The sequence below is a fragment of the Heteronotia binoei genome, chromosome 6 (assembly GCF_032191835.1).
Source record: "Heteronotia binoei isolate CCM8104 ecotype False Entrance Well chromosome 6, APGP_CSIRO_Hbin_v1, whole genome shotgun sequence".
In the NCBI taxonomy this organism is placed as follows: Eukaryota; Metazoa; Chordata; class Lepidosauria; order Squamata; family Gekkonidae; genus Heteronotia; species Heteronotia binoei.
In genome coordinates this window covers 74,788,860-74,808,661 of record NC_083228.1, presented here as the reverse complement: position 1 = coordinate 74,808,661, position 19,802 = coordinate 74,788,860, and the positions used below count along the sequence as shown (strand labels likewise).

At 41.8% G+C, this 19,802-nt stretch overlaps 1 protein-coding gene across 2 annotated transcripts in view; it reads left to right on the top strand.

Annotated features, from left to right (window-relative positions):
• Positions 1–16,477, top strand: part of WBP1L (WW domain binding protein 1 like) — a 55,563-nt gene extending 39,086 nt beyond the window's left edge. For both annotated transcript variants that reach the window (XM_060241755.1, XM_060241756.1), the window contains exons 2-4: positions 1,414–1,516; positions 12,508–12,669; positions 14,236–16,477. In XM_060241755.1, the coding sequence (XP_060097738.1) occupies positions 1,414–1,516; positions 12,508–12,669; positions 14,236–14,966 (996 nt within the window). In that variant the 3' untranslated portion in view covers positions 14,967–16,477. The remainder of the gene's footprint in view (positions 1–1,413; positions 1,517–12,507; positions 12,670–14,235) is intronic.
• Positions 16,478–19,802: the final 3,325 nt, after the last annotated feature.

The window sequence follows — 19,802 nt, the reverse complement described above, 5'->3', positions numbered from 1 at the left end:
AGACACCTTGTAAGGTAGGTGAGAGAGCTCTGAGAGAAACTGTGACTAGCCCAAGGTCACCCAGTTGACTGCATGTGAAGAAGTGAGGAATCAAACCCAGTTTCTGAGGATCAGAGTCTGCTGCTCTTAACTACTACATCAAATTGACTTTCTGAATGGTTGTGTAGAAGTAGCATCTGCAGCATCACTTGCTCACATAAATCCCTTGTTCATATATCTTCCCACTCATGGTTTAGATTGTAGGCTGTTTGGAACAGGGACTGTTTTTATTGCAGCTTTTGTTGTTGTTTGTTGCAAAAAGCATCATGTGCATGAGTGGTTGTGTAGAAGTAGCACTGCCACTGTCTTGGTCTTCTTGTATTGTACTTTCAGTTAGATTAGAGGTCTGTTTGGCCTCTTACAGTGCTTTAATGCAACTGTGCCTTCATTTTCAAGGCTGTAAGACAAGGCTCCAAAAACTGCTAGAACAGCCATGTTGACTTATCCCTGAATTCCGCCCTGGGTGGGGGTGGCAAGGTATAATTTACCACTGGGTGACCTCATGCCATAGTTGTTTTCCATCTTTTAGCTGTCCAAAGTGCTGGCCTTCAGGGAGGATTACATGATGATAAAGTAGAGCTGATCTGGCTTCTGTCCTGGAATACAGGAATATTCCAGGAAGACACTTTATTGAAAGCTTGTTTTATTTTAAAATATACTGCTAATTAGGCAAGAATCACTTTGGAGTAGGCTTATGTGGCAGCAAATATTACTTTGATTTAAATGAGACTTACTTTAATTATCATGTTCTTTAATTCTATCAATACTAATACTAGGAGCCAAAAAGCCATAACAAAATGAAATAGTGGAGATGTATAGTGGAATGGTATTTCAAGATATTGAAGACACAAACATCTGTCTCCTGATCTGTATGTATTTGCATATCCATTTGCAGCAATGCAAATACCCAATCATTTTGTCTGTTATGTGAGCAAGCTCACACTATTGATTATATTCCTAACACTAGTAGTTGTGGGAGAATTCTGAGAACATAATTGTGATGATGCCCTAATAAGCATCAGTTTCTAAATGCTGACAGTATGTCTGGAACAAACCCTAAACCTATTTTTGCTAGATGGTATTTTTGGTTGACATAATGAATACTTAAAGGTGATATCATACCATGTGATGTCATCAGGGAATTCAAGGCTAAATGAGATGTTCAGGCTTTCTAACTCTGGGCCAGTCTTGAAAATAAGCATAAAGTACTTTTCAAGTGGGACCATAGGCTATTTATGACCATGAGCAAGTATTTATGCTCTGATTTAATACATCGTCTGCAAGCAACTAGAGGTTTATTGTGTATTTAAGGTTCCCAGGTCATCCTCACTTTTTAAAATAGTGTTGCTAACCTATTTCTCTTTTATATTATAGGACAAAGAAACCTGCATAGGAATCAACAATCAGAGTTATATCTGTGAAACGGGCCATTGCTGTGGACAGTCTCAGTGCTGCAATTATTATTATGAACTCTGGTGTAAGTCTTGCAAAAAAATATTCTTCTTGTAATCTAAAATCACAGCCATTTGAGTTTGAGACTGTATGGTTTTTTTCTTAATGCTAAGCTAGATGTGGTGATTCAGCTCCAGGCACATGAAATATATTGAAATTAAATGTAGAAATCTGGCTTCAGGTTTACATTACGTACCAAAATAAACTTCTTTGCTTGCGCTAGCAGATTACTTTTGTTGGGGAATGAACAGGGAAGAGTGTTTCTGTTGAATCTTCTGAGAGCTCAATAGTCTTCAGTTAGTATCAGCCACAGAGCTTTTCTGCACCAGTTATCAGGTTTACTATGTGCAGATCCACTCCATTCTGTGAAAGTTATCCTTTGGGGTGCTGTGAAGTTCCATTGTGTCTCCCATGTTATTTAATAAATACATGAAGCTGCTGGGAGAGGTCACAGAAGCTTTTAGAGTTAACTGTGATCAATATGCTGGTGAAACCTAGCTATAGCTGTCTTTCTACTTGGACCATGGTAAGACAGTGGAGTCCCTGAACAGGTGTCTGAAGTTGGTAATAGACTGGATGAGGACTAGGAAACTAAACCTCAACTGAGGTAAAAATTATATATACATGGTTGGCTGGTCTGTTGACACTGCAGTAGCTGGACAGCCTCTTCTTGGTAGAGTTGTGCAACCCCATAAAGTGGCAGATTCCAGTTTGGTGGTGCTTCTTAATCCAGTATTGCTGCCTGATTTGTAGGATGTTGCTGTGACAAGGAGTAGTACACATATTGTGCCCTTTCCTGAAAGATAAAGGCCTGACCTCTATCATTCATACTTTGGAAATCCCTACATGCTCTATTTGGGGTTGGCGTTTCAGACTGCTCAGAGGTTATAGAGACTCCAGAATGCAGAAACTCCTAAACAGGACTAACCCAAGAGAACACAATGCATCTGTACTGAAAAAGCTACACTGTTTTTAACAGTTGATTTCTGAGTACAACTCAGAGTGATGGTTTTGATTTTTAAAGTCTTAAATTGCCTGGGCTGTGGTTTCCAGAAGGAACATTTCCCTTATGTCCTACTGTGTACTTTACTATCCTGTTTAGGCGGGCTATCTCCATCAATCCTGTGAAGATGCTTAGAGCAGGAAATTGGTAGAATGAACATCTGAATGTGGATACCATGATCTGCACTGCATTGTTTTCAGTGGGATTCATATCTCCAACCATGTTCTGCCTAGTCACATGTAACTGCATGTGATTAGAACTGCATCTGAGCAAAAGTTTCAGTTCATACCCATGGGAGACCATGAAAGTTTTAGTGTAGCATAACACTGCATGAACAATGGAGACATTTTCTTGCTTATTCCCTTCCCACTTGTTCTCAGGCAGGGCAAATCCAGGCTACAACAGCCCTTAGTGCTTCATAATGCAGCCAAATCTGGCTGTTTAGAACCATGGTGTCATCACTTTCGGTATGAGATTCCTAATTAGCTGGGATAACAGATGAAGAAGCTCAAATATTATTCACCTGTAGTATTATTTTGGGATTTTGCAGGACTGAAAACAAGGAGATAGGAAGGCCCAGGAAAATTTTTTTTTTTTATGCTAGCCCTAAACAATCAATGTAGGAAAGTCAGGAGCTTCCATTGTCTTCAAAGGTCTTAGTTGCCCAAAGGAGCACATTCTTCCTTTTGAGGTGAAAAGGGTCATTTTTCACCTGAAAATTTCACATCACAGTGGGGGCAAAAGTCTTAAGAGTAAGACAGAGGTGTTTTTACTAAGAACAAAAGTATTTTTGTGGCTTTGAATTTTATGGTACCTGTGTGGTTTTTAGTATTTTTACTAAATGCATTATATGCCCTGCCTTCCCTCCAGTCCAGTCTAGGTCCCAAGGTGGTAGCAACAATAAATAATATGCAAATATTTATATTAAAATTATTAAAACACATAAGTCATCCTTCAAAGTGCTCCATAAGCTCTCTTAAAGAGATCTATTGCACAGCCTTGCTGGAAAACTCTGTGGATAGGTTTCTGCTTCACTCCTTCTGGAAGGCTGCTTCACAGCAGTGGGGCAGCAACAGAAAAAGGCCTGGGTCATAGGGGTGTGCATTCTCAAGAGTGAAGGGGCTACATGTGACCCTGTAGCAAAGGGTACAGTTGCTGAGTAGGTTTATATTCAAAGATATTTGTTCCAATCTGTGGGCTCCTTGTCATGAAGAGCTTTAAAGGTAAGCACCAGCACCTTAAGTTGGACCTCAAAACCAATAGATAACCAATGAAGAAACTCCAGAACCAGTGTCATGTGGTCCTGAATGTCAGGCCCTGATAACAAACAGGCTGCTACATTTCACACAAGTGGACATTTCTGAACCTTAAGAATCAGTTAAAGATTGAAGTGAGCATCGATTTTCATTAGGAAGGGGAGGAATCTTGGAGCTCTGCACAGGTTTAGTACTGCCTCTTTTCTTGATATTCTAGTTTACTATGTGTAGAGAGGCTGGGTTCCGCCCCCTCCCCAGCAAGCATTAAAAATAACACTTCCTGTATGCAGCCTGAAGTGGCACAGTGCAGAACATTGCTACCACATTAGATTTTACATAGGTAGGCGGGAGAAGGCGGTATACCATGTCTGTTCCTTTTCCTTTCCTTGCCACACTGTCTTGTCTCTGCAGAATCTACTGTTCCATCCCCATTGACTCCAGGACATACCCTTGCTTTGAGTACAGGGCAGATGGTTGTGTCAGAAGTGGCATGTGATGCATGCCAATGTTGTGGCTGATGCCACTGTCACCTGCATAGTTGTAGTCCCCCATGTTACCAGCTGCTGTCCTTTATAAAGTTTATATCTCCAGTATCTGGCATTGTTTTATGGCACACATGGCCTGGCTCAACAAATTCACATTTATGTCAGATCCAGCCCTCACATCAAATGAGTATGACTTCTCAACCTTACATTTTATCTACACTGGACTTCAATTGGCACGTAGTTACTCGCCCAATTTGTAGAGATCCTCCTGGAGCTCTTCAGTTGATCTTGGTTTTCGCAGTCCTGAATAATTTAGTGTTATCAGCTCAAAGGATGTCTGTTTAGCCTTGACTATGTCCAGGGCTTTTACTTCCCTGGCCCTGGCCTGGTGCAACATATTCCTGCTTGAGATCAGGGCCCCACGGAATGTTCTACCATTCTGCAGGGCCTGTAAAATGTTCTGCCAGGCCTTTGGATGAGGCAGCAGGCATCCAAATTATGTTGGCCTTCCTTTCTAAAGTTTTCCCTGTCTGTGTGGCCCAGATGAAGAAAATCTTCAGTGACCCAGCAACTTTAGCCTTTGGAACTATCACACTTTAACTGACAGCACTACCTGTTCTAATTTGTATTGTGTTTTAATTATTAGATTGCTGTGCTTCTACTGTTTGTTTGTTTTTACAATCTAAGTTTTCATTGAAGAACCACATACAGCTGATTAAATTATCATATATAACAAAAGAAACAGCCTACATTGTATGTATGTAACTTCAAATAATATTTAAAGAAAATTATTACAACTCCTCTAGAAGTATCTAAATAACCTATATCTTTTTACTTTTGATGATTACTAGATGTTAACTGTTCTATTCCTCAAAATCAACATATTATATATTGTCCTATATTTAAACTATGGTCTTTTTTTCCCCTTCTCAAACGATCATTAATTATGCTTTAAAACAAACAACAGTAATTAGTTTACCAAGTTCTTAAATTCTTGAAGTCTTCTATCTTCTTGTTTTGATATGAGAATACAGTTGATTAACAGATACAATATACATTAGAAACTCAGAGTCAAGTTGTACCTTTAAGACCAACCAATTTTTATTTAGAACGTAAGTTTTTGTGTGCTTTCTTAAGCACACCTCATCAGACGAGGAATCCAGCACAGTGAGCACAGCCATACATAGCTGGTACTGAGTAAGTCTAGGGGTGTTCAGAACTGTGGACTGGGGAAGAAACTTCTGTCCCGCCTGTGGACCTACAGTATGGGATCACATACCTGTCTGCAGCCTTTAGACTCTTTAGGCTATATGTATTTCTAAACTAATAAGTATACAACTTACTATCTACAATAAGACGTCTTTAAAATTTACAGTACATCTAATCCTATTTCACGATCTTCTGATTTTTCAGAAACATGAAGTTTATTGCTTTTGACTGGAGTCAACGGTGATTGAGTCTATCTTTTACAGCTTTAGTTTCCACTTGCTGTAAAGGCAAGCCCAGTGCATCCAGAGCATGGTCATATGCAGTATATTGAACTTGCTAGACCACAACGAGCAGTATTTTATACCAGCAGCCTACCATTTAGATATGGTGGATTTTAAGTCTCTTCAAATCATGAGCATTTCTAAAGCCAGTTTGGTGTAGTGGTTAAGTGTGCGAACTCTTACTTGGGAGAACCAGGTTTGATTCCCCACTCCTCCACTTGCACCTTCTGGAATGGTCTTGAGTTAGCCATAGCTATCACACAAGTTGTCCTTGAAAGGACAGCTGCTGTGAGAGCCCTCTCAGCCCCACCCACCTCGCAGGGTGTCTGTTGTGGGGGGAGAAAATATAGGAGATTGTAAGCCGCTCTGAGTCTCTGATTCAGAGAGAAGGGCAGAGTATAAATCTGCAGTCTTCTTCAGTCTTCTAAACTGAGGTCCAGGAATGCAAGTATTTTGCTTCCTTGAAAATCCATGCCATTCTGCTGACATGATTCCATCAAAATTTTCCTCCTAGTCCAATAATCAACAAACTCTACCGCTATATCTCTGCTAGAAAAGGTAACCTTGGAAGTGTTTGCTGTTTCACCAGTGCGATAAGCTCTCAGAGTAAGAGGTGTCACTCCCTCCTCTAGTTTTACTGAAGTGGCCAACCAAGACACCATAAAAATAGAAATATCAGTTGTTGCTTCAGCATTTGGTGAAAAACCATGGAATTTCAAGTTTTTATCTCTTATACGAGACTTCAGCATCATAATTCTTTTCTCTAGACCAGCCATCTTGAGAGGTAGTTCCAAATGTTTTTTCCAGGGAGGCAACATTCTTTATGGCTGCTTCTGCTTGGTGTCGGGGGTGTGGCCTAATATGCAAATGATTTCCTGTTGGGCTTTTCCCACAAAAAAAACTATGTGTAACAAAGGTGGTGTCAGGGGGTGTGGCCTAATATGCAAATGAGTTCCTGCTGGACCTTTTCTACCCCAAAAGCCGTGGCTAAGGGAATTACCATATCCATCATATCTTGTCTTTACTATTGACGTCGATTTCCCCGTGTTTCTAGTAGAAATATTGTTAAGAAAGAGTCATCAGTGTTTGTACCTCCATGGCCCGAAGGAGCCAAGGAAGTGCTAGCTACTTCAGGCGAGGCAAAAAACTGTTAACAAGGGAGTTCCCTTGGCTTTCTTTTGTTTTTGATTACCTTTAAAGGCCTTAGGCAGCATATTTCAAGTCTAGTTTATTTTAGAATAGTGAATTAGAATTAATTCTAAGAGCGAGAGGTCAGGGAGCAGCAGATAATGGCTTCTGGTTGGCCAGCAATCGAAGCTACACCCCTGCTTCTACTGCTGTATATTGTTGTGAACTTCCCTGAGCCTGCTTGCAGGGAGAGTGGAATAAAAGATGAAATATAATAAACTGGGCATTTTGTTGCTTTCCTCTAGTACCAGATTATTTATGAACAGATTAAATAACCAGCCCCAATACCGATCACTGTGGGACCCCAATGCTTACTTCCGTCCATTACACAACTGTCTATTCCTATTCTGCTGCCATTTAATTAATTTTTAATCCAGAAAGGGACCTATCCTCTTAACCCATGACTGCTTAGGTACCTTGGCAAAAGCCTTTTGAAAGTCCATGTATATGATGTCTGTCAGGTCATCATTATCTATGTGTTTGTTCAGTTTGTCACAGAGCTCCAAAAGATTGGTGAGGAAAGACATTCCTTTCCAGCAGCCATGCTGGTTCTTGTAAACAAGAAAAGCATTTCTTTGCCATTGCATACTTTAGTATTGAGAGCTTTTGAGATCATTCTTTGTATATGGTTTTCTTCCTGATCTTGCCTCTTTTGGCATGGAATAGGAATTCCATTCAGTATTGCTGTTTTAATCATTTAGTCTGAAATGGGGGTAATAAAAAATGAACTTGTTGCCTGTTCAGGTCTTGAAATGCCATGTGATTTTGCTTTCCAACTTGGTCTGCATCCGTTTCCAAAAGGTGCACATCCACTGGAAGTATCTTCTTAGGAAAAAGCTATATAAGAAAAAAAATGGCTGTGCTTTGGCTTCCTCTTGTTACATGTTATGGCAGCAGTCAGTATGCTGAACCTGATGAGTTAGTCAATTTTGGGGGGGGAGGGGGCGTGGATTCTTCTTCATATAGCAGTTGATCCACACTCAACCCTATGCTCTCTTCCTCCTTCCAAACTGCTGGACCATTAGCTTCTGTGATTCCCTGTTACAAATGTATGTTTACATAAGAACATAAGAGAAGCCATGTTGGATCAGGCCAATGGCCCGTCCAATCCAACACTCTGCATCACACAGTGGCCTACACACACACACACAGTGGCTAATAGCCACGTAAGAATATTTCCCCATGTTTGCTGATGCAGTTGTTTCTTAGTGAAAGCCAGCTTGGTATAGTGGTTAAGAGCGGTGGACTCTAATCTGTAGAACCAGGTTTGATTCCCCGCTCTTCCACATGCAGCCCATTGGGTGACCTTGGGCCTGTCATAGTTCTCTCAGAGCTCTCTCAGCCTCATCTACCTCACAGGGTGCCTGTTGTGGGGAGAGGAAGGGAAGGTAATTGTGAGTTGCTCTGAGACTCCTTTGGGTAGTGAAGAGCAGGGTATAAAACCAGATACTACTCCTCTGAGAAAAGGTGGGCATTGGACAGAGTGCAGGCAGAAGGGTAAAGTTCATGCTAAAGTTTATCTTGAGCATTATTTCTGTTTTCTCTTCCTTCTTTCTTTCTTTAGAAAGGTGCAGGAAAAGTAAAACCAAATAAATCATCCATCACTGCCTCTTTTCCCCATTGCAATGCACCTGCCTGTGATGCAAACTGTTCACTCCACCTCCACTATTAGAAATTATTTGGAGAACTGGAAGGCACAGAGAAAGTGGAGCCTTAAAAACCTGTACTGCTCTAGGCAGTTCCCAAGCCACCCTTGTAAGCATTTGGTCACTTTACCATGGCTGTTTTTGCACTGACCTTAATCAGCAGCGACGCCCCTCTTCACCGCGCAGGATCGGCGCAGATTTCACTCTAATCGCCGTGGAGCACCCGGAAGAGCTGGAAAGTCCCGCGGCTTTTGCGGCGCAAACGGAAACCGCCAAAAACCAGTTTACATTTGCACCGCAAAAGCCGCGGGACTTTCCGGCTCTTCCGGGTGCTCCGCGGCAATTAGTGCAAAATCCACGCCGATCCTGCGCGGTGAAGAGGGGCGTCGCTGCTGATTAAGGTCAGTGCGAAAACACCCCATGTTTTCAAAGTGCACATTTTGTTCTGAGCAAGTATCTAATGGGTGCTGTGATGATCCTGAACTTCTGACTGCAAACTGAATTTTGAGAGACAACAAAGTTTATGTCTGTTTAAAGATATAAGCCGCAGCCATGCAGAAGCTGGTTTTCCATATCGTGGCTCCACCTTGCTGAATAGCACAGCTGTGTGTTAAAGCTGTGATCACATTATGTATTAAGGATATGCCCTTCTCCTCAGAACACCTTAAAAATACAATAAAATCAATACCAAAATAACCATGGGACTTTCTCATGGAGTCAGTGCTGCCAGCCATGTGGTTTCAGTTTGCAGGTTTCTGCACTTTCTCTGTTGAAATACTTATCATTTTTTTCTACTTGAGGAAGGTGTGGTTACCCAGTATTGGTGCCTGATTCAGTGGTTCTCATTGATCTGTATGGTTAGAGTTAATTTAGGCTTTGGCAGTGTTCAAAAAGGATCTCTCTGTGTTTTCATGTGATGCTTGCTGAGGGAAAGTATGGGTTGTCTGAGACTGGCAAAATTGTCTTCAACCAGGCCTTTTAGTGAGTGAGTTTATTTTGATATTTTAATGCTGCCTCTATCTAAAAAAACTTTTGCAGCACAGCAAACTAACATGGGAGATATGAACCAGAAACTATGTTATATTTACTTCTATGCTAATAACTGAAACTGGACCCACTTCACCCTCTTTTAGGCCAAATAGACACCAGAGCCATTGCCTAGCATTGCTTCTCAAGCAGGCAGAGAAATTATTTGCTGTGCATTTTGGCTTGTATCTAGTGAGTTTTCCTGCCAATAAAATAATGGCATCTTCCCAAGTTTTCTGTGAACTCTAGGGCAGACTATTCTGTTCGTACTCTTGAACAGTGAAGGGGAAAACATGTTTTCTCATTTTGCACAGGATAAAAAGTACTTCCCTCCATGAGCTCTTCACTTGGATCCTTGCCACTAGGGAAACATGAAAATGTATCCTCCTTGTATTTCACCTTTTTGGAATGGGGGAGTTGCTCTAGATTATTTCAGCAGTCTTGAGTTTTTACATGGACCATCTGGCCAGAATATTACATGTGAATGAGGACTTGGAGACAGTATTCTGATTAATGTACCTGTACTTCTCTGTTGCTGGTAGAAAGAGCTCACTGTGGGTGGCAGTGAAGACAACATTTGGCTGTGTGTTTCCATAAGCATCTGGAGCACTGCATTGCCATGCAAGCACAGAATTCAGCTGTCAACATCACCTTTATCTTAAAAACAACAACACCACTTTATAGTCTGTTAGGACTTCAGAGAGAGAGCTGCGAATGTTTGGTCATTGGCAGTGTTTTGTGAAATCTCCAAACAGTAAGGTGTTTAAAAATAGTTTTAACACCCTGCCAAGCTTCTTCTGGCATGCCTTCCCGATCTTCATGTCTCTCCAGCCATCTTTTCCAGTTATCCAAATCTTCTAAATTTACTGGAAACCCACATCATGGAAACAGAGTAAACTGCAAAATAAATACATACAAAACTGAGTTATTTAAGCATAGTAATCAGGAAAACTCCTGGAAAACTCCATTTTTGTTTTTGAGATTATGGAGTGAAGATTGTTCTGCTTATTGATTCCTAACCATTTCTGTCTACATTGCATTTACCACAACTGTAAGAGCTGTCAGGATTGAGGGAGCATGATGGCCTCAAGAAAGCACTTAGTGCTTTTTGTAGGAATGGGTTAGTTTCTAGCAGGCTCTTTTATCTTGACAACTGGTTGTCACCCCTTCTTCTCTCCTTTTTATGAAAGATATTGATCTACTTCCTGGTAAGCAAGGCAATCTAGTACCAAGCAGTAGGTCAGTGGGTTACTACTGCATCTCACATCCTCTGTGGGTACTACTTATGGAGAGTGTTGTTGGTTGCCTTTCCTTACTCTAATGGATTAGGAGGGAGCTTGCTAGGTAGTTTTAAGTTTTCTGTGCTGTAAAATGGTTAACTGTGGACAGAAGGGAAGGAGAAAATAGATGGAGATAAGTGTGTGGATGTTTTGCAGCTGTGCAAGTGTCTACTATTGCTTGTAAATCAAAGCAGTGGAGGACACTTGCATAGTTGCCCAGTAACTACACTTGTAATCCTATCTATTTCCCCTTTTCTTTCCCATCCATAGTAAACTGCTTCTCAGTCCAGCTGGAATGGTTGACTTGAAAGTGATGCTGCAGCTGGTCAAGTTCAAATGATGGCAATTGCTGGAGTACCCTTCCTGATGCCTGCTGGCAGCCTTCCCCTGGCAGGATTCGGTCTGTAGTCTGCCAGTGGTTGGCACTATGTGCTAGCTGGGAATTGTTGTCTTAATTCTGCATTTCTACATAGAGTTGCACATCCTCTTCATCATGAAAGCAACTTCATGCCTTCATTCTTGAACTGCTGCAGTCATCAGCTTTACTGGGGTTACATCTCTTGGATCTACATTCTAAAAAATGGTCTCCCTTCATATCCCAGAGTAGATGGATTCATGACAGGACTGGCAGTGAATACTCTCTTGTTCAAAATACCATCTGTGTGGCTGACTTCATAGTTAGAGAAGCTCCTTCCTATGAATTATTTTTGCTTGAGCTACTTCTAGAAATGCGGTAAAATGTTAAAGTTTGTAGCTGTACTTGTACAATTACTAAATGGTTTCAATTTGGTTATTCTATATTTTGTAGCTCTCTCTCTCCTCTTCTATATCTGGGTTTAATCTGTAAAACAGAAGGATGAAATGGACTAAATTTAACAGCTAATGGAAACAGCATCCTTTTTGGCATGTCAGTTAAATCCTCTTTTGCTTGTCTGTTGGAGGATCAAACATGGAGTAGTGGTGGACACAACGAGAGTGCCACAGTTTTCAGTTTTGAGCATGCCATAGTCAATGTTCTCTCTAAGCTGTGGAGTCTTGTGAGCAAAAGTTCTGCTTTGTGAGCTACTGGCATTAAAGTTGTGAGCTACTGCAGACATTAGTTTGCTCTGGGGCCATCCTTCCTGAGCTAAGACAAAAATGTGTGAGCTGGAGGCTAAAAAACTGTGGGCTAGCTCACACTAACTCACCTTAGAGGGAACACTGGCCATAGCGTTCTGGAGGTAATGTGTGCTGTCCAAATTGTTCATGGCTTTTTGTCAGTCATGGTGGCCAAACTTGCTTAATGTAAGAGCCACATAGAATGAACATCAGATGTTGGAGAGCAGGAAGGAAGGAAAGAAGTGAGGGAAATAGATGGGGAGGGAGAGGTGAAAAGAAAGCATCTTTGATGCATTCTCCAAACTGCCAACTGACTTGGCTTGGAGAAGTGATTTAAAGAGAGAAATGGCCTCTCCAAGCTGGTCAACAGGGTGATGGGGACTTCGAGAGCACACAATATGTATGAAAGAGCCACAGCTTGGCCACCCCTACCTTAAAACAACATCCCCCCTCCCCAGTTCCTAATGCCTTTACTTACATTGCCACCTTTGGTCCCTTCACTGCCTCTCTAAAACAGCATTTTCTTTTCTCACTTTCTCCACAGGGTTCTGGCTAGTGTGGACGATCATCATTATACTGAGCTGCTGTTGTGTCTGCCATCATCGACGCGCCAAACACAGACTCCAAGCACAGCAGAGGCAGCACGAAATTAACCTGATTGCCTATCGCGAAGCTCATAACTACTCCACCCTGCCATTTTATTTCCGTATGTACTGCATGCAAGGAGCAGGCTGGCTTTTAAAGAGTAAAGCTCATTACCACTTTGGGTAAAACCACTAATAGGGCTTCCCAGAGAAGGTAGTAGGAATGAATGCAGACCAATCTGGTGATCTGGTGAGGACAAAGTGATAATCATTGGCACCTTGAGTGACCCAATTCTGTCCTAACTCTGTTCTGTTCTGTTGATAATGTGGCCAGGATAGAAATCTTATGGATAAATATCCTGGCTACATAGAGAAATTCTTGAAATGGTTTTACATCAGGCATCTTATAGCCGACCTGGGCTCTGTTTTCCAGCTTTAGCAGCTGACATAGAAAGAGGAAGCGGTTTATGAAAAGTTTGGTCACACGCTACCCTGGGCAGCAGTGACAAAGCTGAGAGGTTTTTGCTTCCCACACTTTTCCTCTGCAGCTGATACAACATAATCAGCCTCAGATATAAGAAGTAAAGTTATGTGGCAAAGGGGCACTATATATGAACATATGAAACTGCCTTTTGCCAAGCAAAACCATTGGTCCACCTAGCTTGGTATTGTCTAATCAGTGCGTCACAGAAAAATCTTTCTCAATAGCTGCTCTCTGAGATCCTTTAACTGGAATTGTGGTGGGTTCAGCCAGGGACTTTTGGCATGCAGAGCATGCACACTCTATATTTATTTCAGAAATTTATTTGCTGGCTCTCCAGAAGACATGTTCAAGGTGATGCACAACAATCCAAATGTAAACAATTATGTTAAGACAAATAACCAGCAATAAAAGTAGCCAGGTTAGCTCTACAACCAAACCACAGAGCCATCTGAGATGGCTAATCTGACTTCATTTTTGTTTATTTTATATTAAGACTTATTAGGCTCTTCTTAGAAAAAAATTACAGATGACATGTGTAATGCACCCATTCAAAATAGATAGGTTGGGTAGTGGGCTACAAAAGTACATAGCCAGATAATGGCAAGGGAGAAGAAAAGGCTGAGAGTATGGGGAAAATAATGGAGAAATGGGTACAGGAAAGAGGTCAAGGGTATGTATGTTAATTAGTCCTTTGAAAGCTTTTCACGAGGGGAGCCCAGTAGGTTCCAACCTCAGTTTCCAGGTGTAAACTGGGTGGTAGGGCATTGGGAAGCTGTCTTCATTTCTTCCCACTCTCTCCATATGAGCTTTTTGCCTGGTCCTGAGACAATTGGATGAATATCTAGTTGATTCTCCAGTGTCTGAGATTTAGGAGTTTCCCATTTTTAAAGATTGCAAAAGGGAAGTCACAAACCTGTTTCAGATTACCTGTGAGGCATCTGGACTATGTACTGCCTGCTTGCGCTATGCTGTTCTTTGCTGCATTTGCCTCAATTTCTCCATCTATAAAATATGAGAAATGGCTTCCCTAAACCCAGTCAGGGTTAAGGGTTTTTGTGGTGGTGGTATTTTTTTATTAGAGTAATTTCAAAGCAAGTTGACCACAAAAGGCCAAAGTGTTGTGTTAAACATCCTAATAGTGCTTTAGTTTTTAATGTAGTAAAGTAGCCTGGAAGTAACTTGTCCTTCCTACCTCCCCATTTAGGATTTTTGCCAAATTATTTACTACCTCCCTATGAGGAAGTAGTGAATCGACCTCCGACCCCTCCCCCACCATATAGTGCCTTACATCAGCAATGCATCCCGCCTGGCAGTGGCAGTGCAGCAACAGACATGAGAAACCTCCAGCCAGCCCAGACAGGCTCTCTGACCGCAGCAGGAAGCAATAATGGAACCCTAGACAGTGCTGCATCCTCCAGCATCGGGGGTCTGGAATCCTCTACTCCACTAGTTGAGCGATCACCCACCAAAGAAACAAGTGGAGAGCCAAGTGGTGCGGGATTAGGAGAGATGGCTGACCGGTTGTCCTGTTCTGATAAGGAGCCAGAGTGCAAGGAGGAACTGCTTAAGGATTACAACTCTGAAAGCTTAGACCAGAACAGCGCCTTCTCTGATGCAAAGGACAAGACACCTGGCAGGCACCGACGGTTCACAGGTGACTCAGGCATTGAAATCTGCATCTGTAACCAGGACCACCATGATGGTGATCTCAAGGAGCTGAATGGGTTCCTTGACGATGGACCCGTGGACTTCTGTGATAGCTGCAGTCGCCGCCCTCTGCATGGAGATGAGGAAGATGGGCTTTTCAGTGCCTCTGATGAGCAGCACCAAGAGCATAGCCACCAACACCTCCCGCGGCAGCCGGTGTGTCTGCTTCTGAACACCATAAATGAGCAGGACTCCCCAAACTCTCATGCCAACACATCCCCCAGCTAAACCAGCAGAGTTCGAAGGGAGGATCTACAAAAGGATAAACATTACTTAAACCAAAAACAAGGCGGTTCTTAAAATGTTAATTGTGGGAATATAACCCTAATTGGATGGAAGGAGGGCAGAAGTTTCTGGGCCTTCTTTTCTAAATTGCCTCCCCTCTCTTCCATCTTACTGTAGGGGATTAAAAGTGAGATCTTTTTTTAATAAAAAGGAAAAAGGAAAAAAAAACTTTTCCTATTGCTGATTTTGGTGATGGTTTATTTGGTTGGCTGGTGTTTTTTAAGTTTCCAAGACTTTTATCTTATAATCAGAAAGATTTAGAACTTGTAAGAACAAAGAATACTAGTGTATTCTCCACCTCGTTCCCTTTCCAGCTGTCTTCCCAGAAGCTAGTGGCATTTAATGGCCCTGGCAGTCCATTTGGTTAATGCTGTTGGGAGGGTTACTATGAATTCCCTGCAGTGATCAATCCCTTGGTGTGATCTCTTGAGTGTTATTGGTTACAGCAACCTATAGGAAAGTTTTTTCCTCTTGAAGCTGGCAACTATATAGGACCAGTTTCTTCCAGAAGAAGTGTTTGCCTGAACCATAAAGCTTGTACAAAATTGGATGAAGGTGCAGGGGGGGGGGGGCTGCAGACATTGCCTTGTGCTTCAAGGGAAATGTATTCTTCAGCTGGCACCTCTAAAGAGCGCAGCTATGAGTTGAGGCTCATGGCAGAAGAACTGCCTTCCTGGTACTGTGGTCTTCTTGTGACGTTTACCAGGGGCACTGCAATGCAAAAGGGCAAGTAGGGCTTTTTGACTTCTGGCCAGCATACTAGTTTGAAATGACAGAATTTTTTTTTAAACCAAAACACACACAGAGAACAGGGCTGTCTTTTTGGCCGCTGTGCCTTTAGGTTTGAGCGATGCTTGTTGAACAAATGGAGACCAGAATGCCGTCCATTGCTAAAGGATGCCTTACAGCATCAAGGTGGAAGACTTGCGCAGTATTTTTTTTTTCTTTTCTTTTTTTAGTTCAAAAGTCTAGCAAGATTCTCACAGTGACCACTGAAGAGAATTGAGTATCTGTGTTTCTCTCAATAGTGGCAACTGGCTACTGTATAATATCTGTGAGTGTGCGTGTGTGTCTGTGTCTGATTGCAGGACATGCATGTGTGTTTCTTACTGGTGATATGAAACTTGCTGCTGTAAGACTGCAAAAACAAAACAAACTATGAAAAAGAACTGTAGCTTTGCTTTTAAAGAAACAGTGAAGCTTTTTGATAGTAACAACCCCAAGGGGGAAGAGGAAAACCAAACATCTGAAACTTACATTCCCCAGATTGTTCCTGTGGAAGAGAACAGGCCTTAGTTTCTAAATTGAGTGTGTTTCCTTTCCCCCATTTTCCTCTTTCTTACAATTGTCTGGGTCATTTAATGTCATAAAATGGACTTTTAATTTCAATTGCTTGAAACCAAAATCAGTTTGAAATCTGGTGTAAGCCCAAATATAATGCCTTTTTCTGATAATTCATGTCCTTGTGTCTCATTTTCTGTGTGGGGGACTGAGTGGTTATATCACAGTGAAAGAAGAGAATTCTTTCTGCACTTGCAAGGTGAATTTTAAGCATAATTTGTATAATTCTGGCCATGGGTTAACACTGGGCAGTGAAATGAACACTACCGTTATGTTTAAAATATGTGCTGGCACTGGTTGGTATGCATGTGTTATTCATGTGTGAAGGACCAGCAGAGAAGCTATTTCTCTCCTCTCTGACAATGATGGCACTGAATTATTCTTTGCATATCACCTACAGGCAGAGGCCAGCCTGCTTCAGGCAGTATATTTTGGGGTTCCATTAAAAGGCAGCTGTCACAACCCCGGTCCAGACCTTTCTTTTGTTTTATACTGCTTTGCCAATAATAAGTCCTTCAGGCTGGAGAGTTGTGACCCATCTCAGCACTCACACCCTCCCGTCACGTTGCTACATCAAATCCACTGTTAACTTTACATGTGTGAGGTAAAGTGAATTTGTTTTATTAGTTTGTTCTACTTCATACATAAAGATTGTTTAATCCTGTATCAGAGAACATATCCGCTACAAATCAAGACCCCTTTTCTCTGGGTCTTACAAAGTGTCAAGTGGACTGTATAGGCTGAGGATAACATGGGAGGCACATATATAAGAAAGCACATACGTTTATTTAGTTTGCAACTGTGACCTGTAATGCCTTCCTCCTCTAGTCTTATAGCTATCAGAACTTGGAGATGCGGCATACTTAAAGACAATAACTTGACATCATTTACAATTCACTGTTTTTATCAAGGAACAATACCCTAGCGATACCTGTCTTATACACTACAGTCCCTAACAGACTTCCTACCTAGTCCAGAATACCCCGAAAAGCCCATTTTCCTGTTTGTCTTCAGGTGGTTTTTTCACTTCAGCATGCCATTACACCTGTTGAAATCCAATTCATCAGTTCAGAATGGGGATAAAAGGTTGGAATCTTTAATTGAAAGGTGGGGGACTTAACCCCCAACCAAACACACACAAACACACACAAGGAGCTGAAAGAAAGGAGCATCCACTCAAGTATGGTTAAGGGGAGGTTGCTGTTTTAATGCTTCCTATGAGAAAAGGAAGTGTTAAAACTAGCACTGTGTGCTCAGAGGACAATAGGTACTACCTGTCACATAACACAATATCAGCTTTATGTTGGATGGAGCTGAGCTCAGCTTCAGCGGTGGGGGAATGTGAAGAGGACTTCATGGATGCCACCCAGCTGTCATCTGTGTGCTGAATGAGAACATGCATTGTTTTAACCTAGCCATCGACTGGGCGTGATCACTTCTGAGGTTGCATCCCATTTGTTGCTACATTTTTTTATAATTCAGGTAGTTTAAAGTGAATGGTACTTTAAACTTTTAAAAAATGCTCTACATGAGAACCTTTTGCATGCAGCTGTTGGGCCCAAACCAGTCTAGTGCTGGTTAGTACTTGTGCTCATAAGGGATCCCCAGAGTCCTACCAGAACCCTATCATCCTTCCCATGGGCTGTGCAGACACAGACACAGACACTGTGCCAGGCTGTTGTGGAGGATGTAAGGTCTCTTGTTGCTATCTCTCTCCTCTCTGTTCAGTTAAGGAGTATAAGCTCTGAGCCATATTCCATGATCACATGGAACAGGAATCCAGGACAATTACAGGAGGAACCCTGGACCTCCTATTCCCCATAATAGCTTTCCCCATGAGTACATGCTGCAGGAGCATGTGATGAAAAAGGACTTGATTGTGTTCTATTAGAAGTTCTCTCAGTGCGGGCTCTGATATATGGTGGACTGGAAAACAAAGTGCAGTCATGTTTGTGAACATAATATCCCATGGGTATGGTCATAAAGAACCTGAGACTGGCCATTGCTTCTTGATCCAGAATATAGCATATGTCAAACCCATTTGACATACCCAGGGGAGGGACGGTGGCTCAGTGGTAGAGCATCTGCTTGGGAAGCAGAAGGTCCCAGGTTCAATCCCTGGCATCTCCAAAAAAGGGTCCATGCAAATAGGTGTGAAAAGCCTCAGCTTGAGACCCTGGAGAGCTGCTGCCAGTCTGAGAAGACAATACTGACGTTGATGGACCAAAGGTCTGATTCAGTATAAGGCAACTTCATATGTTCATATGTTCATTGTCTCTAGAGCCTTTTTTTCACCAGTAGAGATCCACCAATAGAAAGAGAAAATAAACACCATGTGTTGTAAAATATTCTAAAATTGGTGCCTTGGCACTCTTCCTTAGGGGGGATTTAAGAGATAATTCATCCAGAAACTTACAGTATTTTGCAGTCTTTAGCTTGCTTTTGTTGGTGAATTGGGATTTTCTGCCCCATATTATATAAAATGATATGAAGTTAATGGTAATCCATTTGGGAAACGAAGTTCAGAGCTCTGATCCTGACTTGCCTTCACATGTTAGACAGGTATTAGGCTGCTGGTAGATACAAGTCCTGCAGCACCAATCTTAGCAATATGGGGGATGAGATCATTGTTAATCCAGCAGTGATGCCTGACTTTTTAAGGCATATCCTGTGCATATCCAACTGCTGGACCCAAAAGTTGACAGAGTATACTTATGAGTTGTTAGAACTACACTGTCTTTCATTTATCTGCAGTGCATTAAGAGTTCTGATTTCATATTTAAAAATATAAGCATGCTTATCAGGAAAAATAAAAGTAAAATATTGGTGAGAGCAAATAGCTGCAAAACCAAACCAAACCAGGTCCAAATCAAAGCATGATATTAAATGATAATTATTATTATTGTTATTTTCTGCCCATTCCCCCATGTGGGCTCAAATAGTGACAAGAGCAGCACAGAGTTGCTTCTGATTATCTTAACTGGAAGTTCACATTGTTTCTCTGCTCAAAGTTTTCTATGCTTAAACCCCATCTGCTCTATGCGTAGGAAATTCAGATTTCATTATCCAAATCAAGAAATTGGACTATGCATACTAGTGGTCTGCTTACCTGTGCTAGGGCTAGGTTAGGCTGTAGCCATGGATAGCCATAGTCCATCCCAGGGTCCCCAAGGTCTCTGAAGTACAAAATACAGAAAGAGCTGCAAGTATGGCAGATCAGGCTCTGAGCCTGAAGAGAACTCTGAGGTGTGAACACAAAGATCTCAGGTAGCTCACTCATTTTAGTGTCCAGCTTCTGGGTGTGGGATTCCTGGTTCAAGCCCCAGAGCCCATGGAAGCCTGCTCATTTTGGAGTATAAAACTTGGATTGGTGTGGAGGAAACTGGAAAAGAACAAAGCAAGGGCTATGAAAGATGTGAGAGGATTGCTTGAGTCTAT